General features: G+C 53.8%; 2 protein-coding genes across 3 annotated transcripts; both read right to left on the bottom strand.

Annotated features, from left to right (window-relative positions):
* FAM107A (family with sequence similarity 107 member A) lies at positions 161–11,344 on the bottom strand. Its single transcript, XM_021409162.1, has 4 exons — positions 10,374–11,344; positions 5,513–5,687; positions 3,769–3,925; positions 161–3,335 (listed from the first exon to the last, which is right to left on the bottom strand). The coding sequence occupies exons 1-4, from the start codon at positions 10,435–10,437 to the stop codon at positions 3,228–3,230; spliced, it is 504 nt and encodes a 167-aa protein (XP_021264837.1). The 5' UTR covers positions 10,438–11,344; the 3' UTR covers positions 161–3,227.
* FAM3D (family with sequence similarity 3 member D) lies at positions 18,913–25,544 on the bottom strand. Of its 2 annotated transcripts, none has more exons than XM_021409161.1 (11): positions 25,390–25,544; positions 23,743–23,938; positions 22,871–22,957; positions 22,044–22,151; positions 21,854–21,877; positions 21,188–21,311; positions 20,960–21,018; positions 20,768–20,818; positions 19,925–20,009; positions 19,458–19,584; positions 18,913–19,335 (listed from the first exon to the last, which is right to left on the bottom strand). In XM_021409161.1, exons 3-11 carry the CDS (start codon positions 22,881–22,883, stop codon positions 19,246–19,248), a joined length of 681 nt encoding a protein of 226 aa, XP_021264836.1. In that variant the 5' UTR covers positions 22,884–22,957; positions 23,743–23,938; positions 25,390–25,544; the 3' UTR covers positions 18,913–19,245. The 2 variants fall into 2 exon arrangements, with proteins under 2 accessions (XP_021264836.1, XP_021264835.1); XM_021409160.1 differs by having other exon boundaries at positions 22,871–22,927; positions 25,390–25,540.

The following is a 25,814-nucleotide window of genomic DNA, read 5'->3' on the forward strand; positions in this document are numbered from 1 at the left end:
CCCCTGTGCCACCCCTCCTGAACCCAAGGCCGCTGCTCTTTAGCCCATCCGTCCTCCGCTCCGCACACCGCCGTGCACCTCTCCCAGCACTCCCGTTGCTCTGGGCCCAGCTCCCGGCACAGCAGTGCCCACCCCACCTGCGATGTGGGGCAGTGGGGCGAGCCCTGCTGTTCTTTGTTCAGGGTTAGCACAGAGCTCAGCATGCTGTAGTGTCCTGCCGTGAGCTGCCTCTGATACCAACTAGCGATAAGGCCAAGGTAACAGCGATAAGATGAGAGGTGATGGCCTTAAGTTGTGCCTGGGGAGGCTCAGGTGGGATGTTAGGAGCAATTTCTTCTCCAGAAGAGTGGCAAGGCATTGGCACAGGCTGCCCGGGGAGCAGTGGGCTCATCGTCTCAGGGGGTGATCAGGAAAGATGTGGATGTGGCTCTGGGGGATGTGGCTGTGGGCATAGGGGGTGGGTTGATGTTTTGTTTCTTCAGAACTGTCTGCGTTAAGCAGTGTGAGCATGACAGTTAATGTAGTATTGCACAACATGCATTTATACACACGTATGAACACCAACACAGTAGAAACTATACACCACATAGGTAACATACACAGTGCAAAAAATTCTCTTCTGTCAGTATTCTGCTCATCTGCATCTTCTGGATACACCACGTTTATTTAGGAGCGTGTTCTAGGGACACAGGGACTTAGGCCCCAAATTCAAGAATTTGTTTAAAAGGAAAGGATGCACAGAGATATCCCAAAACCTCTTGCTGGGAATGTCCGCTGGGGTTGTTGGAGTCCTGCAGTGTTGGATCCTGCCTTCTCTGCCTGTTTTGGACTCTGTTGTCTCTCTGCAGCTGGAATGATTTCTTTGGGCACTATTAGCACAGCCTGAGCTAGGACAGTGCTATTTGGCCGCCCCTTTCCCTTCTGGACACCTGATGCCACTCAGCTATCCCAGACTGCAGCCCCTCTCCATGCTTGGTGGACACCAGAAAAGGTGAAAGGAAGACGCCTTGATTTTTTTCAGATAATACCGAATATTCAAGAAGACCACAGCAAAATGTTCTCCTCCTGCACTGAGCACTCAGCTTCCCACCCAAGGACGTGTGTAAGTGCCCCTGTCCCAGGCAGGGAGCACCGATAGCGCTGATTTCACCGGTGCATATGGAGTGACAGATTGTCTCTTCTGGAGCGCATTTCCATCTGTGGCAAAATTACAAAATAATTTGCTTAATTTTTTGGAGCTCTTTGATCAAGGTTACTTGATCTGTGCCATGACTGCTCACAAAAACACAGCTCAGTATGTTCTGATTTGTTATTGAAACTGATGCTATCGATGGAGTATTATAAAGCATTCTGTACAGCTCTGTACAAACATCTTTAGCAAGATATTTTTCTCTTAGAGAAATTTGGCTTTTTTTTCCTCCTGAATAAGTGCTCAGTGCTGCTTCTCCCTCTTGGTTTTAATTACAGGCTATATGAAAAGCTTCACAGTGGGAAAAGACCTAACAAATCCTGTCAGATCGTGTTTGACCCATAGGAACCATATGCACTGGGTTTCTGAAACAACAACCTCTTTAGAATAAGCATGATGGACAAGAGGCTAAAAGCTGCCACAGGGACAGTGCTGCGAGACGGGGCTCTCAAGGGCTGAGACCAGGCCAGGGGTTTTGTGATCCAATGCTGTGCAGAGGCCCCATACCTGTACTGCTGCTCTTGACTTGTGACGTGGCTCAGATGCTTACTTAAGCCGCCAGGCTGAGCAGAATCCTCTGAAGTGAAACACCCTGCTGTGCCGGAGGGACTGGAGAACGGATTGGTAGCTTCTTGATAAAGATGTGATAAACACTTCCTTTCCCTTAATTCACTTATGGATCCACTGAACGTGTGAGTGGTGGACACTGTTTAACCAGGTATCACCTTCCCAGCTGACCATGCCCATTATTTCTTGCCATTTAAGAACCAGTGTTTGAAGACAGACAGTGAGTTTTGCTGTAGAGGCGTTGTATGTAGCAGGACTATGTGAGAAGCTGGGATCTATGTGAAGGAGTGATTTTAGCTCTAGATGTGAACATCTCAGGGCACGAGTGCCCCATAAATGTGGTGTGCTCCATCCATATATGGTGCAAAGGCACCATCTACCTCAGCTTTGCTCTGCCAGCAGCAAGAAGATGTTTACCCTTCTGACATGGCAGCTGGAGTGAGGCAGCACTGTCCTCTGGAAGAAGGGGTGAGAAGCACTGAGAAGCAGCTTTGCAGCAGTACCTGCATGCCCCATAGCCCCCTAGCACGTGCTGGTGCCAGCTGTGACCCCTGCCAGCCTCCTGACACCAGCATGGCATCACAGGACAGGTTTTGCCGGCTGCTGTGGTGGCACATGTCCAGAGTGAGGAGCTGAGGCTCAGCAGGGAGACACGAAGCAGTTCATCTCTGCTCCTCTCTGCCAGATCCACAGGACCTTGCTGCCTGCTCACTGCACGCTTCCACTCATACCCATGCTGAGCCCCCAGATTTCTGCACCGAGCATTTGCCTCTCACCTGGGGCTTTCATGGGAAGTCCTGTGCATTTTCTGCCTAAGCATGGAACAAGGCAAACAGCTCAATAGCTATTTACAAGCAGGTTTGAAATGCAGCTTAGAGATGCTCGTGAAGAACAAGTGGCACCTGGCCTTGCAGTGCTGAGTTGGTGTGGGCACTCAGGAGTTGATTTTTCTCGTAATGTGATGGCACTGCTTGTCTTGTGTGGTGCTGCAGTGCCAGTAACCCTTGGGCTGTTCCCAGTGATATGCAGATTGTCCCTTTAGTCACCATGCTGGGTTGCCAGGAGGTTCCCAGAGCTGCAGCCACCCTCCTGCTGCCCTGCTTGGTGAGCCCACCTCCAGGGGACGTGGGTCTCCCAACCCCTGGCAATGCCTGTCCCTCCACAGACTGCCCTGGCTCACACCTTGGCCACGTCTTGAGGGTTAACCAAGAGTTAGCTGGAGGTTAGCGTGCTCCCACAACTGGGGAGGAAAGGGACATCACTTCTCTCTGCACCACCTCATGTGAGGACCTCTTCAGTGAATACTTCACCTTTTCCATCATGAGACCTTCCTGGGATGGGAAAACCTTTTTTGTGCCTTCTACTGGAGCAAGTGTTAATGACATGAGTAGCCCCAAAGATGTGGCTGTGAGTGTCCACCATGTACAGAGATATCAGCCTTGGTGGGATCCCCGCTGGGTTTTGGCAGAAGCTACGCTGCTTTCTCTTCCCCAGTCACCGTTGATGTTCTTCTCAGATTTTCTTTGACTTTAATGAATTCTGGTGCATGGTCTTCCTGCTTCTCCTGCTCTTTCTCCAGCTGTAATAAAGAAGACTCATCATTATCTGTACATTCTAAAGAACGAAAGTGCATTATCCACCTTAAAACCCCGAGTTCATTATTGCCATGTGTCTAGTTATTATTGCCAAGAATTGAATAACTTTGTGCTGCACGTTGGTGCTCTCATTTTCTAAAGCTGTGTTCACCATCAGTCTTTTTTCCAGGTACACTTGCACGCCTGGTTTTCTCCCTAGGGAGGAACATCTCCACTAGGCAAGCAGGGGTTGCTGTATCTGAAGAGCAATTTCATTGCCAGGATGAGGCAATGCGGCTGTGTGGGATGGTAGAGAGGGATGTACCCTGGCTCTCATTTTGTGGAGGGATGCCAACACTATTCCTTGAGTGGAGCCTCAGCCGCCCATCTCCTGGGGTGCTTAGAACAACCCGGGGATGGCTGACAGCCTGGTCCTACCTGATCCAGCCGCTGGTGCCTCTTCAGTAGCTCTTTTTCAAAGGGAGACTGCAACTTCTTGGCCTCTTCCTCTTCCTTCTTCTGCCTGAGGACCTGGTTTCGCCGTCGGTGCTCAAGCACCCGCTGCAACTCCGGCTTGCTGTCCACACTCAAGCCTCTGTGGACCAAAAGGAGACAAATGAGGGGCTGCTTTCTCACTGTCCCCATGCCTGCCTGGCAGCTCCCAGAGCCTCCGTCCCAAATGCTGTAGCACTGAGGTGCTGTGCCTTTCTGTGCAGAAAGGGAAATAGTCCGTCCTGTTGGCTCGGGCTGGTTTTACTGCCATTTGTGTGGGTGACAGCTCCAGCCGTGCTGAGGGAATTTATAATAATGAAGATTTTTTTTCCACCAGCAGGGGTAGTCATTGAACTGCAGTAATTGTCCTGGCAGTTCGGCTTGCTCCAGAGCTGGGGTTTGTGATCCCTGCTGTGCCTGAGTTTGAGCACTAATGTTTATCTCCTGCAGCTGACCCCAGCCACTTTCCTACCTGCTTCTACCCCCTGAATGCATGTATGTGGCTGTGCACATCACCAAACCTTTGCTGACTTTTGGGCGGACTTCATTGCAGCCACAATTTTGTGTTGCTGAACAAGTTATGAAGCAGAGATCAAGGCAGCTTTCAAATAGATTATCTTCTGCAGTAGCAACTGGAACATAAATAATTGTGGAAGGAATCACAGAAGTCGTTGGCCGAAGTCGTGTTTTTGAGGAGGAGCTGAAGATTGCATCTCTGCCACCAGAGCCTGACCACTCCTGGACTGGGCTGAACACCCACTGGAATCAGCAGGCTGAGGTCTTGGAAATCCCAGGGAAATATTTGCAGGAGAGGTGTTGTAACATGAGGGTTTCTGTGGCAGACAGGCCCGGGGCTTGACAGAAGGTAAGCCTGCCGTGGCTTGCTGGAGACACAGAGTTTGCGGTATTGCCTTTACATTTGTTACTGCTCCTGGATTTAATCAGCCCATCCTGTTAGTGCCTAGAGGTGTTGACTAAGATAAAGTTTTGTTGCACAAGCTGCTGATGTGGATTGCTTTCTGCTTCTGCCTACGGGAGAAAGCAGAGATGGGAGCACGCACAGAGCCTCCTCTCTCCTCTCCTCCCCTCAATATGAACACTGCAGACAGTAAAGCTGCTGGATTTGCTGGTGATTTAGGATTGTGTATGGATGTTGCTCCTCCTTCCCTCTGGGAGTGCTGTGCTAACTTGATGTCTGTCCTAAACCTGCTTGAGAGATGATAGCATCGATTGTGCTGGGAGATCCTGGCCAAGGATGCTTTAACCAATGTTACAGTGTTTTAGGAATACCTGCCCAGTTCAGATGACTGTGTTGGTGCTGGAGAACGGCCTGGGCACAGCCCCTGTAATTCTTCTGCTTCTTGGCAGTGCCAGTACTGAGCAATGAACCCTACTGGCAGGGTTGTTGTTGGCTGAATTAACGCCTGTGCCTGGCCCTCATGATGAGCACAGTCATTTTGAACAGAGGCTCTACTCCTTCTAATTAGAGATCAGAGTGTGGCTGTGTCAGAATGTTTTAGGGCGTTTTGAAAATGTTTGAAAATAATCTATCGCATATCACTCTCTTCTGAGTGTTTTGGTGGGTTGTACCCCGTGTCCATGTGCAAGTGACAGGGTTTATCCCTCCCTCCAGACCACAGGTGGTGCTGGTGCTGGGGCTGGGCCCCGCACCACTGTGACCTCCCCTCACCTCTTGTGGTTCATCAGCAGCTCTCGGTGCAGCTCCTGGTGGCTCTTGGAGGCTTTGACGGGGTTGAGAAGCTTTTTAGGTTTGATCAGGTCTGGGTTCCCATCTATGTAGTCCGGGTGAGCCAGGATGCTCCCGCTGTCAGAGTGCTCCCGCTGTATTTCCGTGTACATCGACGCTGGAAGACAAGAGAGGTGTTTGGGGGTGGGGTGCGCCCGTGAGAGCCCACCTGTGCTCTGCTCCCTGGGCGAGAGCAGCTGTGCTGGGGCGCTTGGTGCACCTTTAGAAAATATTCCCTTTGGAGAGACACGTATTAATTAGATCACTTCTAAATGAGTTGCCAGCCGCTTGCTTTGGTGGCTGCAGTGGTTGGTAGCAAGGACTAATCAATGTGAGATCGGCTGAGCTGGAGCTGACAGCAGGTGCAGGGCTGGAGCTGCAGGATTTGGAGGTCCTGGGAAGTGCTGCTGTGGCCGACACCTCTCATCAGCAATGGGTTTTGCTGATAGTCTGCTGCTCTAAATGTCAGGATCCATCCCAGTGCCAAGGAAAGCGTAATTTGCACGTGCAGCACAGGATCATGCTGTAATAATTTGTGTGTTCTGGATGTAAGAACAAGGGCCCACTCTTTTCTAAGCTGTTGCGGGTTGGATTTGAGGCAAACCGCAGGGCATGCTCACTGCTGGCATTTCCCAAGTGCGCTCCATCTCACCTTTACAAAAAACCCCACACAAGGGGATTGCAAAGCACCAATTTGTAAGACAAGATGCACGCTGTGGGCTGTGTTTTAAGTGCGGGGTGCAGTTGTGCTGGCTGCAGTTATGCCAGGGCTTGGCCTCATCAGGGGCCAGGAAGAGCCATTCATTCTGAGGACTCACTCAATGAATTTGGGAGTTTAGTGGCAAGAACAAGAAGTACCAGAAAGGGAGGGTAGGCAGCTCCAAGCACTCTGTTATTACGGTATTTTGGGGTACCTAATGGGAAGGCATATGGGTTGATGGAACAGCAAGGAAAACAGCTTTTGTTCAGTAATGCTGTCTCCCTCTCTTATCACAGCCTCATGTACAAAAGGAATAAAATCCTTTTAAAAGAGAAATCAATAAAATAAAAAAAAAAGCAAGTGAAAGCAGGCTAGGTCGTTCTTTCATAGGCAGTAAGTACTCTGCAGATGTAAAGTGGATTGCAATCAAACAGAATTGTGTAAGAAATCATACCGCTGAAGAAATGATTCAGTATCAAACAACTTCTCATTGAATGTTAATGTGGGCAGTGCCCTGCTGCTCTGGGAACAAAGGAAAACAGATTGGAGCCAGTTAAGAGTGTAATTGGGGTGAATAGTTCGGTACATATTCAAAGGGCGTGGGGAAGCTGAAGCAGAGGTTTCCTGTACCAGGTTATTTTCGTCCAGGATCGCAGGTGCTGCTGGGGTGGGAAGGAGCTGAGCGCTGAGGCTGCACCTCGCCCTGCTTGTGGGGTGCATGGGGAGCAGCCCGGGGTGAGGGCAGCGCCATTCGATGGCTGATTGCTGCTCAAGGAAAGCTGGTTTTTGGACAGTGGAAAGTGCATCGGGTGTTCGGTGGGGTAACGTTGCTGGAGTCTGTTCTTCTGTTTCGTCCCTTTTCTGGGGGTCCTGTTTTTCATGGGAAAAGAGGCAAGCAGAAGGCAAGAAAGGAAGGTACAAAAGCAAAGGGTTGTTTTGGTGTGAATGAAATGGGTGAGCTCCCCTTTCCCGTGGCAAAGCGGTGGCTTTATTCTTCAAACAAAAAAGAGGAACTTCAAAGAGTGCCGGGTGTTTTCAGTGGGAGCACCGCTGGCCAGCTGTGCGACAGGAGGTGACCTGGGGAGGAACCACAAACCTCTCCACAGGAACCCCACTTTAAATCTTCACAAGATATTTGTGTGGAGCAATTCAAAGAATGCCTGCATTTGCATTGAGCATAAAAAGAAAAATGAGGCCCGGAGCACTGCTGGGGGTTATGCTGGGAGTAAGGACGGGGCATCCTTTCTGCTACAGGCTGGCAGAGAGGGACCCCGGGCAAAATGCTTCTCCCGCAGTAGATCTGTCATCTTCAAGACACGGTGTAATTCATGCCCGTGTACAGGGAGACAGACTGCTATCAGGCTGCGTTGTGTCATTATTTATAGTGCCGGCGGTGTAAATCAAGGCAGGTCTCTGCGGAGGATTTACAGCAGGATGTCTGGTTTTGCATGATTCGGCCATAGATCAATGAACAAGCCTCAGCTCCGGCACCTCCTGGGCCACCGCCATAAATCAGCAATAGGTGCCAGGCACTTTTATATTGTTCTTGGCAAGATATAAACAAAAAAATGCATGTGCGTTCTGACACCCTCAGCTGTACTCGGAAAGACAGTGTGACCTTTCAGATAGATCTGCTTTGGACTGTTGCTTTTCAAAAGTAGCCGTGTCAGCTTCAACAAATTCAGCCTTTTGCTTGCTCTTGAATATTTTCCCTTTCCGTGTTTCTAGAAGCCTGAGGCTCTCTAGGAAAGCTGTGTTTCCTTGCGAATTCTCTACGCACAGAGGAGGAGTGCCTGGAGCTGGGGGCTGAGGCTGCTGGTGGATATTGGGATGAGCTCCCCGCCTTGGGGATGCTGGAGACCCACTGCCCCCGCTCTGGCACGGGGCTGCCTGGAGGAGAAAAATGACTTTAATAGCTTGGTCTGCTCTGACTTCAAGCAAAGCTCAAATTCCTGGAAATCCGTATAAATCCTGGGGGACTTTGGGTAAAATCTCCAGTCTGCAATCCTTGCCCAAATTGCTTCTTCTTTTGGGAAGAAGAAAATCAGTTCTGGAGTGACATGAAATGCCTTGGGGCATGGGGAGGTGCCCTCTGCAGAGCGTTTATGTTGAGTTTCACAGCTTTGTCTGCGTGTGGGGCTGTCCCTCTGCATGGCGGCCACGCAGCCTGCGCTGCTCCCACTGCTGAGATGAAAATAATCCCCAGGAATGCTGTAAGGGGATTATAGGGCCTGGTGGGCAGGTAAGCGGGGTGCTGCTCTGGCTGCCCAGCTCCATCTGCCCTTCCTGAGGGGAGAGCACTAAAGGGATTGAAGGGAAAATGGAGTGTTTTCCATCAAAGTGTTGGCAGACTTTTATTTCTGCTGAGAACTGATTCCCCGACGGGAGCATCTAGGGAGAGGTTTTTCAATAGCTGCAGGAAATGATCAAACTGCTCTTGTTAAAAATATTTTATGGGAGTCCCTTTCTGGGCAGAGAATGAAAGCTCTGTGAAATGTCATCCATGTAAAAATGGGCAGAAGGCTTTGCTCTGGGAATGGCAGCTGGGGTCAGAGAGGCACTACTCATAATTCTGTGGAACCTGGTGCTTGGAGGGAGAGATGAAACCGAGGGACAATCACAGAATCAAAGAATCACAGAATCATTAAGGTTGGAGAAGACCACTAAGATCACCAAGTCCAACCACCAACCCACCCCCACCGTGCCCACTGACCACATCCCTCAGTGCCACACCTCCACGGTTCTTGAACACCTCCAGGGATGGTGACTCCTCCACTCCCTGGGCAGCCTGTGCCAGCGCCTCACCACTCTTTCTGAGAAGAAAGTTTTCCTGATACCCAACCAAAGTGCAGACTTACAACTCACAGCTCTGGCTCTGGGTTTTTAAGACCACTGAGTTGAGGTTTCCTGGGCAGAAATGCCCACTGGGAGAAGAGCCTCTGGTTTGCTGAGAGCCTGGTGTTGCCCAAGCAGGTTCACAGCTACTTGCACAAATGATCAGAGCTGTGCAATAATGTGAGTGTAAAAGCCTCATCTCGCCTGAAATCAGCAATTTTTTAAAAATGAAACTCCCAACAAAACTTTCTCCCTGTTGCTGGGCCCCGTGTGTCTCAGCATCCCTGCATCGTGCTGCATCAGTGCTGCGTCCCAGGGGCCTGGCACGCTCCTTTTGCTTGTCACCGGACAACCGCGTCATCGATCAATGATACGCGTGCTCCGGGATGGAAGCAAAGAGCCTTTGTCTGCTTTTAATCTAGGGTTTTAAATAATTAAGCAAGCCGAATTCTGGTATTTATAATGCAATGAGGCAAATGTAATTTGATGTGGCCGCCGTGGGAAACGGGTCCCAGCCGTGGGGTCGCTCCTCGGAGCAGCGGGCGCCGAAAGTCAAAATAAACGCCATGGGGTCATGGGGTCAGAAAGGGAAAGAACCACAGTGGTGCTCGCCAGTCTCTGCCCTGCCTTCTCCTCTTGCTGAGGGTAGGCATGTTGGTTAATAATTTCATTTAATCACCTTGGACTGTGATAAGCAAGGTGCTGGGGCCGGGATCCCGCTGTTAACGATTACCAGGGACGCCCGCCCTCTTCCTTTTGTGAGCAGCATGCGGAGCGATTCGATTCGTTTTGTTAAGCAGTGACAGATGCTCAGCAGCCCTCGCTAATCGCAAACTTATTTTTAATATGTCATCAAATATTTGCTGTGTGCCTTTCCCTATGTGGAGACACGCATCAATCATTAATGAATGTTTTAAGGTAGCTCAAAGGGGTTTCGTGGAATGCAGAGAAAATCATTTCACGTTGCGCTGCAGTTACACCAGCAGTACCCCCTGTCCAGCCTAACTCCACCCCGAGAAGAACATCAAATTGTGCCGTGTGTTGGTTTAGGGAATTTCTTGTGGGACATGGGTCTGTTTCCTGGGCAGCACTGAAGTGCTGCAGAAACCTAATGTATCCCAAACAAAACTTAAAGCAGAGTCCAGAGCCACCTGTGCACAAATAGAGGCGTGGTGCAGAACCCCATGGGGCTCCGCAGCCCCTGCCCGAGGCAGGGAGGGGACATGGGGACGTGGGGACACGGGGATGGATGCGGGGCCCTGTGCTTACCTGATTTCCGCAGTGTGCCCCCGGGGAGCCCGGGGGCCCCGTGCTGCCCCGCGTCCCACGACATGGGGCCAGGCGGCCGCTTCTGCCTGCTGTGCTCGCGCTGCTGGCCTTTGGGCCGGGTCCGTCAGGCTCCCTGGCTCCTGCCTGGTCTCTCCGTTGGGGCGAGGATGGAGGCTCACGTGGATGCCCCCTCCCTGCCGCCCCACGGGGACCCCATAGACCCCAAAAGTTGCTCCCTTTGCTCTTCGCTGCCGGCTGATGTTTCCCCAGAAAATCAATAAGCCAGTGGGTTTTCTCACCCCCGCAAAGAGAAGAGGTCTTCGTGTCCCCAGGCACTGAGGTGTTGTGCCCCTGCTCCACGGAGGGTGATTTCTCCCGAGTGTGCCTTAAACCACGCTCCTGGAGAAATCAGATCGGCCCAGAGGAAGCCGCACGCCCACTCTCTTCAGCAAAGCACTGCAACAGAAAGCCCGGCACCAGGGCAACCGCTCGTGTTATCGTGATCGTTCCCGGCACGTTGCGACACCACTGCGCCAGCACCGCGCCGTCCTGGGGGCAAGGGCACGGGGGGAGCGCTGGGCTGGGAGCAGCCTGGCCCTGTGCCCTGGGGCTGTCCTGGCACCGAGGGTGGAGGAGATGGAGAAGAGAGAAGGACGGGAAGTAGCCCAGCAGCTCCTTTGGGCTCTTGGTGGGTGCTGGTGCTGCCCATTGTCCCGTGCCAGGCTTGCAGATGCTCACTGGTCCTGGGAGGTGGGCAGAGATGGGGTAAAGCCATTTCCATTCAGACAGAAGGGATAAGGAAAGTGGGGGCACTGCCAGTTGTGGTGCAGGATGCTCCCAACCCCATGAGGAAAGAGGCCAGGGTCCTCATTCTCTCATTTCCACCTCTCCACGTTTTCCTCCTCTCCACGCCCCAGTGTTGTACCCCTTCCCGGCTGTGCTTTCCAGACAAGGGCTGAGTGATGCTGGATTCCTCCCCGCTCACCCTGCAGACCCCCACTCACCCGAACTGCTGCTTGTGGGCCTCCCGCTGCTGCCGGCACCCCGGGGCTGGAGGGAATATTCCTTCTGGAAGAGAGAGAGGAGGGAATTGGCAAGGATTGTGCAGGTATTGGCCTATAACAGAGGGTGAGATGGAGAGCTGGTGGCTCCGGTTCCTCTGGCATCACTCTGGCGCATCTCTGACATGGCTCCGGCACAGCTCCGGCATGCCACCCAGCAGCCACGATGCTCAGTGCCATGCCAGGCTGTAAATCATGGACTGCTCAGCTCCTCTGGTCCTGCTGGGCTGTGTTGCTATTACATCTCCACTCCCAGCACTGGGTGGGAGGGAGCACCACTGCCAGCTGAGCTCAGGTTCCCAACCCTGGACAAATGCAGTGGGGACTGTGGTAGTGACCAAGTCAAGGCAATTAGTGGGATTAAATGTAGTAAAGCAGTATAAATAGTAGGTAGTCTCACTTTGTCAGTGCACTGCCCCTGATATTAGGGACATGGCTTAGTGGGCACAGTGTTTATGGGTTGGTGGTTGGACTAGGTGCTCTCAGTGGTCTTTTCCAACCTTTGTGATTCTGTAAGTGGGCATGGTGCTGATGGGTTGATGTTGGACTAGATGATCTCAGTGGTCCTTTCCAAACTTCATGATTCTATGATTCTGTGACTCCAGTGCATGTCAAAGAGCTCCTGCATCAATTCATGGAGGCATTTCCTCAGGTGTAGGCTGCCTTGAACCTCCAGCTCTGAGCAAGAATCCTGCTCTCCAGCTCACGATCCTGCAGCTCGAGGCCACCAACCCTGAACAAACCATTGATCAGCGGTGCTTGTCCTACACGTGGGTACTCTGATAGATACTGGCAGCAAAATGGATGGCTGGTGATTTGGGATCATGTTTGTGCTGTGCTGAAAGCAGTTAGAGAAAAGAAACATCATCTTGGAAAGGGAGTGGAGGATGGCTTCAGACAGGTGAAGATGGATACGAGTGCCGTTAAGGTGCAGCACCATCACATTGATATTGCACAGTGACCAAAGTCTGAGCTAATGAGTGAGGCAAGAAATTGCTACAGTCAGATCATGGCAATAAAGAGGTTTTAGTGTGGGCAAAACACCACCCAGGCTGAGAACTGATCTGAGTCTGCCCTGGGGAAGCAGCAGCGGGGCTGGAGGTTGCCCAACTTGTGGGTCAGGAAGCTCAGAGCCTGGCCACAAGCTGCAACCTCATAAGCTACAGCCAACACATCTGTTGATTGAATTATTGCTCAGCCCAGAGGCTTTGAAGGAAGCTGTGATGACCTGCAACTAGCTGCCTGATCAAAGCCAGCACTTCTGCATGTGATGAAGCCACAGTACATGAGATTTAGGGGTTATCCACAATGCATCTTATAGCTTCATTCTATAAGCCCCAAACAGCCTCTGCTCCCAGTGCTCCACGTGAAAATGTCTCTGGCACGCTCCTGGACACAGAGGTTGTGTAAACTGTTGCCCAAATCTGACGGATTATTGCTGAATTCTGCTCTATCTGTGCTCATTTGCAGCAACTGGGAGTGATCCAGACCTCAGTGAAATCATCCACTGGAAGAAACTTCTGAGGATTAGTGAGACTTTTTCCCATCTGTGATGTAAGTGCACAGCAATCTGCCGGGCTGATTGTTTGCTGCAATCCCTGCCAAGCTGGTGCACATGCTTGCTGAGATGATCCCATTTGCTTTTTAAGGAGAAATGCAGAGAAAATGGGCAGAGTGTCCCAACACAGCATGGCCTCTGCCTCCCATTGGCTGCGTTTTGGGCTCTTCTGTCTCAGAGGCAGAGTGATGCTCGGTGAGGAGCTTGGCTCTGCCCATCCTCTGCCCACCTCGCTGTGGCACAGCACCGTGTTGCGGCTGGGAGCAGCAGTGGCATCGTGCAGAGGGATGGGGCCGCTGTGCAGGGTCCCCGTGCCGCAGACTGACATCCCTCTTGGGGACCCAGTGTTTCTTGAGGGCGGTGCGGGATGCAGGAGTGATGTGGGACAGCCCAACCCCTGACCCTGCTCCCTTCTCCAGGTGGGCACACAGTGGCCTGCAGGTGCTTAGGTTCACCACCCTGAGCTTGTGTTACTCCTTGTCCCTGCCCACGGTCGTTCTCCCTATCGTGTTGCAAAGGGCTTTAAGAAAGATCGAGTTCTTGGTGTTATGTTTCATTCTTGTTATTTTGACCTCCACAAATCTGCAGCATTTCTTAGGCTGGGGACAAGCAGCAGCCTCGGGGGTGCTGGGCACTCTCAGTCTGTGGCTTTGTGCGTGCAGGAGGGGGCCGGGCCGGGCCCCCACTGTGCCCATGCAGCTCCAGGGGCGCGCCGGGCCGGTGGCCACTCTGTGTTGAGTCAAGTGGAAAATTGCCAACGCTTCACGTAGCGCTTTTATTCATAAAGTTGTCTTTTATTCATAAAGACAACACCATTTGACACGGATGAGCGCCGCGCTGACCTCTGCGTGGCTTTGTCACAAACACGGCCGGCGGGCGGGCAGCAAATGCAGCCCTCCTGCAGGGTGGGATGGGGAATGGGGACCGACCTCATGCACTGCTCGGAGCAGTGGGCGGTGCTGCTGCTGGGCAGAGCCCAGTTCTCACCCTGCACTAGGTTGGCAATACCAGCGTCGCCCACCCAAGTGTTGTTAGCAGCAGGTGGGCGGTTGCAATGGGTGAACCACGATTTTAACCTGTCTCAGGAGCTTGTTTCCACCTGGTGCTGTAGGGTTGGTAGTGCTGATGCTGTTTCTGCTATTTCTAGGGATGCCGCTGCCTGCACGGGAAGAGCATCACTCAGTGGCACAAAGAGCTCTGGCAGCTGTGGAACGAATCGCTGTCATGCTACAGAGAGACCATTAAGGAACAGTGAAGGGCCTTGAAGGATGAGCCTTGCAGAAAGTGAGGCTCGTGGCACATGAGTGATAAGGACAGCGTTTATTCCATGCACTGCGCCGGCAGCCTGGGAGCTCAGTGTCACATGCAGGGATTGCATGAAAATGGGGTTTATAAGGAGCAGGACAGGAGGGAAGGGGCTGCAAGGGAGACGGTTTGACTGCAGATGGAGGAGGCAGCAGAGAGGTGAAGCATCCCCCACTAGGGCAGGGGTTTTGTGAAGGCAGCAGGTGCATTGGAGCGAACCCCCAGAGCAGAGGGCAGCAGCAAAGCAACCAAGCCTTTAATTGCATTAGTTCATTTCTATTTGGGGACCGCTGAGCCATCCCCAACCTGGCAGCTGCTGCACAGCCATGCTGCGATCTCCACACTCTCCCTGCAGGTGTATAGGGCACAGTGCTTCAGGACATGGGAGCACTGTGGCTCCCAGTTGCCATTTGGGTTTGGACGTGCTCCCAGGGCCAGTGCCACAAAACAATGTCCTGGGCCTGCTGCTCCAGCCTCGTGTGATAGGTGTCACCGTGCCAGGATGGCACGGTGCTGGCCCTGCTGTGGCCATTTCCTCTGTGTGCTCTGTGGCCCTGGCATGGAGCAGCCCTTTCCTTTCCCATTGCCTCTCTTCTGCCAGCCGCAGACACAGTGCCTCTTGTTTGCCTTATTCCATCCTGCATTTTCCAATACAAGGGCCCAGGATTTTTGTAGTTGGGATAAGGGTTTCCAAGCTCTTGAATGGCAAGAACCAGCTTTTTCATCCAGTCGGAGCTTTCATCTAACACTATGGACTTTTAAAGTCTCCTTTTAACCCTGCCCTGGTGTTGCAGCACTGCTCTCTGTCGGATGGGTTCTGCAGATGGTGCTGAGTGCTGTGCCCATGGGATGAGGTTGCTTTGGGGCTCATCTGCTTGATGCTGGGCACGCTGCTCAGTGCTCAGCCCTGGCTGCCTGTCCCATCCCCACAGAGGAGCTCAGCGTGGGCACCAGGTGCTGCTATGCTGAACAAGGACCATCCCCAGCACTGGCGTGCTGCCTCTTGTTGTTTTCACTCAGCAGCAGAGCAAAGCTCTCCTAATCTCAGCTCATCTGACATTAGTGTAAAGTGACACTCTTGGGAATTCAGGGACAGAAGAACTTTCCCTGGGGAAATGACCGCGGTGCAAACCCTGGTGCTGTTTTTGGGAAGGCTGTACTGGTGGGGTCATTGGAAGGGTTTGTTTTGGGGGTGTGCAGAGGGGCTGGTGGTGTGCAGAGCAGTGAGGGTCTGTGAGCAGGGGGCCCCGGGCTGGCTCTGGTCCTTGCCTTGCAGAAAAGAGCTCCGGGCACAGCTCTGCGTCCTGCTGTCAGTGCTGATGCCAGAGGAGGTTTGTGGGAGCAGCTGCAGCCTTTGAAAGCAGCCATGTCCTCGGAGCCCCGCTGGCAGCCTTTCCAGCCCCTTTTGTTGTGGAGCAGGGCATTGCCTTGCACTCCACATCCCCGCTGCTGGCCTTTGGATGCTGCTCTGCTCTGAGCCTGGCAGGGGCTTGGCTGAGACTGCTGATGGGCAGCACTGGCATGCAGTGCAGGGCCCTCCTTCTGCCCCCATGTTCCCCGAGCGCCGTGCCTGGCAGTGCCCTGTGCTGCGTTCTGCAGGGGCTGTGGGAGGCAGAGCTTTGCTGCCCACCCCATGCACCCACCCTGCCCCTCGGGTAAAGCACTGAGCTGTGAGCCCTGCTGGCCCTGCTCTGCTTGGAGAGAGGGAGCAGCAGCAAAGCTGCCCCAGAGCCATCAGGAGGATGGCACAGATGGGTGGGAGCACTGAGTTCCGAGCCAAGGCTGACCTAACCACCTTATTTCCCCAGCCTCGGTAATGCCATGCACATGTGCCAAGGCCTGGATGAAGATCAGGTGCCTGTTTTGGGTCACTGGGTGCTGCTTGTGTGTAATTAGGGTCTTAGCCCAGCTCTTTTTTGAGGGATTTTCCTTTAAATTTCATTTTAAATTTCTGATAGAAAGTGAAAGAAGTTTGGATTCCTTGAAGCCTTTAGGACACCACAAGCCTACAGACTGTTGCTTGAGGCTGAACAGGGGGAAAGCAGGAGGACCTTCCTGGTATTACTCCTGACAAATTGAGAATGCATTCTTAAAGCAGTCTGTAATCTGAGTAGCTTTATGTGGGTCAGGAACTCAGACAGCCCTTCTGTTTTTGCTGACCTAGTGGAGGGAGCTGGGAGGGGAGCCATGGAAGAGCTGACACCAGAGTAGGGCAGCCCAACCGTGCGGTAGTGACACATCTCCAGGCAAAGCGAAACCCACCCAATGACATCCACAGCACAGCCACCTCCAGCACCTCCGCCTGGCTCAGGACTCCTCAGCACTGCTCCCTTTGGAGCTCAATGGCTGCCCTCCTAAGGGATGTGTGCTCATCACCTTGTGCTGTGGGGTGGTGGCTGACCCCGGCTTCCATCAGTCAGGAGCAAGGAAGTGGTGATGGGGAACGGGGACCGAAGCTGGGTGCAAGCTTAGTGCTGGGGCTTGCTCTGCAAAAATGACATTTCTCCCCGCAAACATAAACTTTGTTCTAATGCAATGCTCGCATTCCCTTCTTGCTGTCCCCAAAGGCCCAGCAGGGCCCCAGCACCGAACCCATCAGGTGGCACTACTTAAAAGCAGCTCAGTCCCACTATAATCCCCTTCTGCTGTCACCACCTGTAGCACACGGCAAGCAAAACAAGCCCCACGTGAGCAAACAGTGCCATCTCCCCAACCCCCCCACTCCGTCCCGCATCCACGTACCTTCTTCCCATGCGCTCCTCCCATTGTTCAGGACTTCGGCTGTGCCCCACTGGCACTGTCCCTGCTATGCCCGTGGGTTCTGGTGGCCACGCAGCTCCCAGTGCCCCCACTGTCCCCACGGGGAGAGGCGGGTGAGCTCCAGCCCGTTTGCAGTGGGGCCGGCCGGGAGGGCTCGCTTCTCCTCCCTTCTCCCAGCACGTGGAGAACTCATTTTCTTCGTGCACCTCACGGCTGGCGCGAGCCCAGGCTCTGCCCGGGCACAAAGGCAGCTTTCATGCTGCGGATGCCCGGTTTCTAAGCCGGGCTCCGTATTTTGAGAGGCTGTGGAAGATTACAGTAATTGCACTTGACAGGGCAAGATGTCACAGGACGCGGATTCGCTCAGCCGCGGGGCCCCGCGTGGCACCCGGCGCTCCTCGCCTGTGGCATCCTTCCTGGCTTGTTCTCTGGCACTTTGCTGAAATAAATCCGTACCCCAAAATAAGGCAGGACAGCCCCTGCGTCCTAGCTGTGCAGCAGTGCTGGATTTTGCAGATCTGATCCTGTGGATGCCCCCGGGTGCTGCAGCCACCGCACTGGGCAGGGCTCGGGGCTGTGCGAGTTGGGGACACGGTGCCGCGACAGAGTGTGATCGCCCAGGTAGGCACTGTCTGCATCTCTGCACCTTCCGAAACAGTGGGGAGATGGAAAAACAACCTCAGCTGGTGTTTGCTGTCCGTGCAGCTATCGCCCTTGATAAGCAAATTAAATTTGCTAATTAATCACGGCCCTTAAAGCCGTATTTATGACTCCCAGTAAACTGTGGGATTTTTGATTTATTTTTCAGGGTGCAGTAACCTGGGGAGGAAGGGCTCTTCAGAGCTCTGGCTGCGGAGCGAGGTCACACAGGAGCTGCACTTCAGCTCTCCCTGTTGATCCCAAACTGCGTGTACCTCTGTAACGCTCAGCGATGGGCTCAGAGCTCCTCATAGCTGCCTGTAGCATGCTGAGACATACATTTCCTTTGAAAGGCTTCTGGTGCAAAGCCAGAACAATACGCATTGCAAAGGGCCAGGAAGAGTTTCCTGAAGCCAAACGGGACTGGTTGTTTTCCCCTCTGCAGCTGCTGCTGGGTGCTGCTTTTCCCGTTTGCAACAGCCTTTACGGGTCCCAGGCTGTTTTCAGTTTGGCTTACAAGCGAATCCAGATCCTTTGAGGGGGCTTAAAATAGCTGGCATATTTCTGCTGGCGGTGCAGCGGGGTGTGCGGCGCGAGGGCTGTTGTGTCTGCTGGGCTGTGCTGGTGCTCGCTGCTGCTGCAGTGTGGGTTGATTCAGTGCCCGGGATTAACTGCTGCTGCTGCAGCAGATTTAGGGATCGATGTATGGCGGGGGCTTCCCGCAGAGCGGTCAGGTGCACGCTAAGAGCGCAGGAGGATAAGCTTGGATAAAATACTACAGCTAGCAGGGGATTCCTCTGCCATGGTTGGTTGGGGTTTTTTGCTTTGGGTTTTTCCTTCTTTAGGGAAAACCTGCCGTCTTGCTGATTTGGGATGGCGGTGCTGGGTTTTGGTGCTGTCTTGATCTTTGGAGGGTTTGGCTTGGATTTAATCCAGAAGGAGAGCAACAAGGTGGGCAACATGCTTTGTCTGCACTCATTGACCAGCAAGCCATCTCCGTGGCCTTACTGTGGCTGTAAGGTGTGGAGGGGGGTTGACAATGGAGATGAAGACCACTGGGGCCAGAGCATCCCCACGTCTGTGGGAAGGGGACAGCCATGTGTGCTGCTGTGACAGCAGATGGGTGATGGGGATGCCCAGCTGGTGGCAGAGGGGTTGGCAATGCCAGGCCTGTGGGGAAAAGCCTGGATTATGCTTGAAAACGGAGGGAACGAGGTAGAGGTTTATAATTAGATATATTATTTAAGAAACAACTAGAAAACCTATCACAAAATGCTCGTTATGAAGATAGAAAAATAAAATACCCCACATCAACCCATAGGCACGGACTAGGGCAGCTCGGCTGGAGCCTGGCTGGGCACTTGCTCACCTGCACACTGCGGCTGCTCCGAGCACCGCTTGTCCCCGCGCCAGAACACCGGGCCCTGGGAGCCAGCAGCCACCACCGGGCTTGTGTGACCGGGCTGGGGGGCTGAGTCAGTCCAGGAGGGTTGGCATCCACATAGACCTGGCTGGGGCTCCATGCAGGTGTGCTGCCGGTGTGTCCCTGCTAATCTTGCTTCTTGGGGGCACAGCCCTCCATCTCCAGCAGCTCGGGCCAGCCGTCGTATTTATTTGTTTTCTGGTCATTTTTGATGTACTGCAGGAAAAAAATGAGAGAAAGAAAAAATGAGGAGGTGAGTGGCATCGGGCATGTCTGCAGCACGGCAAAGCTTGCAGATAGGTGGGTGAGATGTGGGAGATGGCAGCCAGGCCACGCACCTCCTCAAAGGGGCTCTTGCCCTTCAGCCCCTTTGCCCCTAAGAAGACCCAGTTGTCTCGAAAGCCCAGCTGGTTCACGTATCTGCTGCCCAGCGATGAAAAAAGTGCCCGTACTTTGGCGTTCATCCTAAGAGAGGGAAAAAAGGCATCAGTGCGTGCTGAGTGGGTGGCCTCTCCTGTCACAGAATCATAGAATTGTTAATATTGGAAAAGACCACTAAGGTCATGGAGCCCAACCACCAACCCACCCCCACCATGCGCACTGACCACGTCTCCACGGTTCTTGAACACCTCCAGGGACGGTGACTCCACCACTCCCTGGGCAGCAGTGCCAGTGCCTTCCTGCTCTTTCTGAGAAGAAAGAGCTGGCAGCACATGGCCGTGGGGGTTGGTGGCAGCAGCACCTCCAGCCCTAGCACTCCTGCTGGTTTTTGGGCACCTAGGGTCACGCGTGGGGCCTAACTCACTTGGTGGCAGCGTCATCGTAGGTGGCTGCCAGCATGATGGTGCCATCCTTGATCTCTTGGAGGAAGGTCTCCAGCTGTGTAACGTCTGGGAGGAGCGTTAGGAAAAAGAAAAGGGTTTTAGTAGGGCCGTGCATGGTACTGGTGATAGGAAGGTTCGAGACTGCTGCTTGCCTGCTGCTGCACAACTATAGGGAGAAATATACTGCTAATTTTGCTCACTAGCTGTGAGACCTTGTTCACGTGAATTAAATTCCCAGCACCAGGAACGAGGCTGGCTGCAGAGTTCCTGCCTGGTGGCAGCAGCTTCATGCACGTTGCAGGAGTTATTCCTTATCTTGCATCCACGGCGTGGGATGCTCGAGTCCAACGCCCCATCTAGTGGCACGGCAGCTGATTGCTGCTCGGGGCTCACTTACAAACTGCAGGAACTCTCATGATGTTGGTGTTTCTCCTTAAAAATTCCAGAGTTACCAATACAGGTTTTGTGACCAACAGATTTAAAGGGTGATTGGTCCCTGGAAAGGCTCAGAAGGCATCGGCACTGTGACAGTTTTGTTAAGCGTGTGGTTTTGAGGAGTCCTGCCATAATTGTGGATTTTGGTAACAGCTGACAGTGCAAGAAGCAGCCTCTCTCAGCCCTCTGCTGCCCTGACTCATTCAGTTTAGTGGGATTTTGTTTCTCAGGCTTTTATAAGTGAGAAAGGAGCCAGAAGCCCAGCTCAGCTGTGACCATGGGCAAACGTACGCCACCGGAGCTGGCCAAAGTCCAGCAGCCCTTATCTGCACACACAGCAGAGCTGCTGCAGCGCTGGTGACCGCTGGCACCGAGGGCACCGCGCTTACCTCCCGAGTACATGTCGAAGGAGCCCACCTTCAGGAGCTGCCCGCTCTTTCCTGAGGGTTGAAAATTCCAAAGACAGTCAGGGTGGGTCTCCAGAGAAGCTCCCCTGGGGCCCAGCCCCTCCTGAACCGTGGTTGATGCCGTGCTAAAGCCGGCTGCGCACAAAGCCTTTGGGCCACCGGGGCCCAACTCACCGTTCACCAGCGCAATGTTCAGCCCTCTGCCAATGTTGTTCTTCACGGTGCTCATGAGGCTGGAAAGCGGAGACCGGTGAGTGGCAGCAGGCCGTGAACCATCCCCAAACACAAAGGCAACACTTTCCAGCGTCGCTTACCCACCAGTGGTCTGTGCTGGCCATCAGCCTGCTGGGCAGAGGCCGAACTCGCCCCGCTGCCACCCCACGCCCGCCCCGTGCTGCTTACATCCTGTCCTCGAAGCAGATGGAAGGTCCCACCACGTTGGCGGCGCCGCTGATGATCCGGAAGGCGAAGTGGTCGGCGGGGCAGCCCCTCTTGTTCTCACACTTGTGGCGGGGCTGCGGCGGGCCTGGGGGGAGCAGGGAGCTGTGTGGGGGGCACGGGCCTTGGGGCTGGGGGACGTGTCTACTGCCAAGGTGTGCTGTGGGGTGAGGCGCGTGCCAGCCTTGTCCTAGGGCCGGTGATGGGTGGTGATGGGGCCGGGGTGGAGCACGATGAGCCGGTGCTGGGCGTTGCTTTGTGTGAACAGAGGGCGGGTGTCACAGAGAGCGTTTGCTGCTGGCACCCATTCACGCCCAGCCCTGTCTGGGTTTTCTGCCCCGACTTTCCCCATTTTCAGCTGGTGTGGGGCCCGTGGCCTCACCATGTGCATGCATGGCTGCAGGGTCCCTGCTGGCTTCCTGCAGCCCATGGCCTGGGAGTGTTGTGCTGAGGTACGGGATGTGTAAAGGGCCGTGTGCCTGCTGAAGACACTGCTGTGTGCCATAGGGAAACCCCCCTGCATTTGGGAGGGTGAGACATTTGCCTTGCAAGCAGCCGTCGCACTCCCAACATCGTCCTCAGCCCCAGAGCAGTGTTGTGTATGGAGACAAAGCTGAGAGTTGTACTCACTGCTCATGGGCTTGCTGGTGGCACCTGTGGACACAAAGGAGAGGTCAGCACCCCGTGGGCCCTGCAAAACCTCTCCGCAGGGCTTTGAGCATCCCTGGGCCCCGCAGCACTTCCCACCGCCCCGTCCCCACCCTGCCTGGATAATGGAGCTGCTGGCTGTGCCCCGGGCCGGGGACCGCCGTGCACTCACCCAACCAGCTCCGCAGGCTGACAGCTCTCCCACTGTGCTCAAGGTACGTCTGCACGATGAACCAGGAGCCCAGCAGCGTGGCCAGCAGCGCCAGGAGCCGGATCACACCTGGTGGGAGAGGAGCCCGTGGGTCAGGGCCGGGCATCCCCGGGGCATCCCGCAGTCTGTGTGTCCCCAGGTTCCCCACGCATGGGGTGGCTGCTGTGGCACGGCTGGCGGCCAACACTCCGTTCCTTATCCTCTGCAACAACTCTGATCTCTTAATTAATGTCTCCAGAGCGAGTGGTGATCCTCAGATCAGCATCACCCTTCAACCGGAGGGCATTATTCATGCTCCTTTCTGCATCAAAGTTAATCTGATAATTAGTTAGAAAGCAGTGTAAATGCAAGTGTTTCCTGTCTTCCCAGTGCTGGGAGGGCTGCTGTCCCCCAATTAGTCACCAGCTACAGCCGAGCAGCTGCTAATACAAATGTGATTGGTATTTGGCTTTAAAGCAACACTCATTGGAGCAAAACGTTCTGATCCTGCACGGAAACAGGGTAGAAAAATATACTTATATTACAGCTGAATGGCTATTATGGAAGCAGGAACCGCTCAGCAGCCATTGCTTCTCAGCCTCCGAGGGTTTCACTGGGAAATATACAACAGCCTGAAATCTACACAAATATTATAGAAACCTGATGCTCATACAAACGCCCTTTCCTGTGATGCTGGTGAGGGGAGGGCAGGGCAGATGGGCTTGAAAGGGGCCATGCAAATGAGAAATAGGCATAAAAAGCTGTAGAAAATGGGACTGGGAAAAGTAAATGCCCATCCCCGTCCTTACCTGTCACCCGCATGGTGAGGGAACACAGCGAGGGGCTGTCACCGGTCCCGTGTCACCCTGAGCAAGGGGAAACACCATGAAGCGTGGCTGTAATCCACGAAAACCAGGCGGATATTAGATGAAAAAGTAATTGCTCTGTTAAGCATATTTGCAGTGACTTAAGATCAGGAACTAAGCCACCGCAGATGTGTGGATTCCTGTTGGGCACATGATTGTTCCCACCCTGACGTGACAAAGTCCTGGCTCTGGCGCATCAGAGTCTTTCTGCAGGCCTGGGCTATCTCCTGTCACTCACTGTTACTGTCCTTTTCCCAGGAACTCTTCCTTGTGCCGCTGACAAGGAAGAGCTCAAGTGCTGTATTTGCAGTCACAACCCTGTGTCATTTCCTTCTGGGATGATGCAAGGTGAGTTTTAAATGTTACGGACTGCAGAATGCCACTGACAGCCTGCAATTTAGGCTGGCGTGGTCAGAAAGGTCTGCAGAGCAAAGTCTTCTCTTTAAATGAGAAGGAAAGGAACTGGTGCCAAGGGCTGATTTCATTCTCTCTCTGTTCAGCTGACACTTTCATCCCCTTAATTTGCAAACACCCTTTTGGGCTCATGGTGATGCAGCTCTGGGCATTTCTAACAAGAAGCAGAGTTTGGGAGCAATTCCCAATGCTGGCAGAGCAGCACCAGCTCTGAGGACACGTGGCACAGGAGCAGAAATGTTTTCCCTTTTCCTGGTTGTGCAGTGTCTTCACCCATGCGGATTGAGAGGGGTTGCAAGTGGGATCACGAATCATTTCCTACCCGAACCTGCCCACCTCCCTGCTGCCACCACATCGCCCATGGACACACAACACTGACACCCGGGGGGACCCGATCCTACCGTCCAAATTTGGGGTCACAGCCTGGTGTGGTCCGTCCTGGAGCCCACCCTGGAGCCTGAAGGCAGAGCCTTGCCTGTGGCCGTGTGCCCTGTGCTGCTGCGCTCGGAGTTAAGGGGCTGCTGGTGACTGCAGCCGCCTTTTTGTGAGGCTTGGCATAGAAAATCTGTCAAGGAGCTGCGCTGAGAGTTGCTTTTCCTGTTTGAAGGGTAAATAAAAAGCAATGGGTTGTAGCAGGGCTGGGCTGAAGGCTGATTTCAGGTTCCTATGCTATGAGGAAGGAGAGAAATTTTGCTTCCTGCCTGGCCCTGCCCCGGGTCCCTTCCCGTTGCCAGCATTTGGGGAAAATGCCCATAGCACCGTGTCCCCGCATCCCCCCACAGCCCTGCCCCATGCCCCCTGGCCTGTCCCTGCCAGCCCCATGGCCCCATGTCACTGAAATCCCCCTCCACAAGTCCGGAGACCTCCAGACTGGTAGTGGGTTGCATTTGGAGCTCACTGAGCTCCCTTCAAATGCAATGAATAAAGCCTGGAGCCGGCAGTGCCTTCAGACCTGGGGCATAGAAAGTGGGGCCAAACCCCACCAGTTCTGCAGAATGTCTTCACTGGGTCCCAGTGGCCGTGGGGGCACGTGCCCACCTGTGTATCCCCACTGCGCAGTGCTTTGCCCAGCTTGCGGTTTTCTATGCACGTATTGATTTCACTGCAGAGGGAGAGAAATGGAAAAATAAACCAATAAACACTACCACTTTGGGGAAGTCATTTATTTATTCGGGCTATTTATTTTCACCTTAATCCCAGGTAAAATTCATTGGGTGAAGTCCCTTGGCGGTGAAATTGATGGAACCTGATTGCATTACAAGAGGGCAGCCCTCTCCTGGGATTTCTATTATGTTCTCTTTTAATTGTTTGGATTGATTTTTTTTTTTCTTTTTCTTTTTTGTGCTGGAAAGAGCGCAGTGTTCCGCTGTCAGCCAGAGCCACCGGCAGAGAGAGAGAGGGAAGGAGCCGCGGAGGACAGCGGGCGATAACCAGAGGTATTTGTCTAATAAACCTGAAGCCTATTCGCTTAAAAGCCATTCTGGGAGCAAAAAGGTTCTTGTATAAATAGCGCTAAAGAGCTCCATGGCGTTTTAGGCATGGGCTCCATCCAGAGCCTGCCCAGGGGCCCAGGAGCTCTGCCTGTCTGCACTGCTGAGCTCCTCAGCGGAGCAGCACCTCTTGCCAGAGTGTTTCTAAGTTCTTCGGCCCATCAAAACGTTTGGCTGCATGCTGCTTGGGAGGGTGCCTGTGGCCAGATCCCCTTATACAAGTCAATGGTTAACCAGGGAGAGGCCCCACTCCCACTGCGGAGCCAAGCAGGATGCAGGAGGCGGGCAGGGCTGCGGGGCAGCGACGGTGACCAAGCTGTGCCTGGGAGCGGGACCGCAGCCAAATCCCCTCCTGCCTGCAGCTGCTGCTGGAGCACCGCTCGCTTTCCCCGTCTCGATGCCGCTGTGGGGCTGGGAGCCCCGCATGCCGTGCCCTTGGCTGCCCCTTCTTTGCCAGAGGCTGGAGGCTTCCTTCTCTAATCAGCCGTACCATCAACTGCACCACTGGCAGTTGACTTTGCGCACACACAAGTTCCTTAACCAGCGGTGTTGGGTTACCTGCAGGATGAGTCACGTCGGCAAACTGAGAACGCATCTCGCGGAGGTCACCCCGATCGCGGTGGCCGTTGTGGGCATGAGTCCTGGGAGGAGGTACGGGGCCATGGAACGGGGCGAGCAGCAGAAGAGCTGCCTGGCAAGGGGAGCGCGGCAGCGGGCGGGTGCTCGGAGCCGGCACGGCAATTGGTGGTGCTGTTGCGCAGCGCATCCGTCGCCTGCTGCAGCCCTGGCGCAGCCCCGGGCGCTTGGAGAGAGGAATAAATAAGGGAAATCATAACTGCTTTTACCATTAAAAGAGAAATTAGCTCGCGCCGTGCTAAGCCCACAGTTTGCAGCTCTAGCACAGCCAATCCGCTGTTATTGTTCTGCAGGACTCCTCTGCAACAGAATGATGACAAATACCGGGAATTAGAAGAGTGTAATTA

The sequence above is a fragment of the Numida meleagris genome, chromosome 11, assembly GCF_002078875.1.
Source record: "Numida meleagris isolate 19003 breed g44 Domestic line chromosome 11, NumMel1.0, whole genome shotgun sequence".
Lineage (NCBI taxonomy): Eukaryota > Metazoa > Chordata > Aves > Galliformes > Numididae > Numida > Numida meleagris.

Excerpts from the sequence above, each read along its gene's own strand:
- FAM107A (XM_021409162.1), bottom strand. The coding sequence starts at position 10,437 with ATGTCGTGGGACGCGGGGCAGCACGGGGCCCCCGGGCTCCCCGGGGGC. Across the intron at positions 5,688-10,373 it reads GGGCACACTGCGGAAATCAG|CGTCGATGTACACGGAAATA; the intron begins GTAAGCACAGGG and ends CTTGTCTTCCAG. Across the intron at positions 3,926-5,512 it reads CTGCTGATGAACCACAAGAG|AGGCTTGAGTGTGGACAGCA; the intron begins GTGAGGGGAGGT and ends TTTGGTCCACAG.
- FAM3D (XM_021409161.1), bottom strand. Across the intron at positions 21,312-21,853 it reads CACCAGCAAGCCCATGAGCA|GCCCGCCGCAGCCCCGCCAC; the intron begins GTGAGTACAACT and ends TGCTCCCCCCAG. Across the intron at positions 19,585-19,924 it reads TACGATGACGCTGCCACCAA|GATGAACGCCAAAGTACGGG; the intron begins GTGAGTTAGGCC and ends TCCCTCTCTTAG.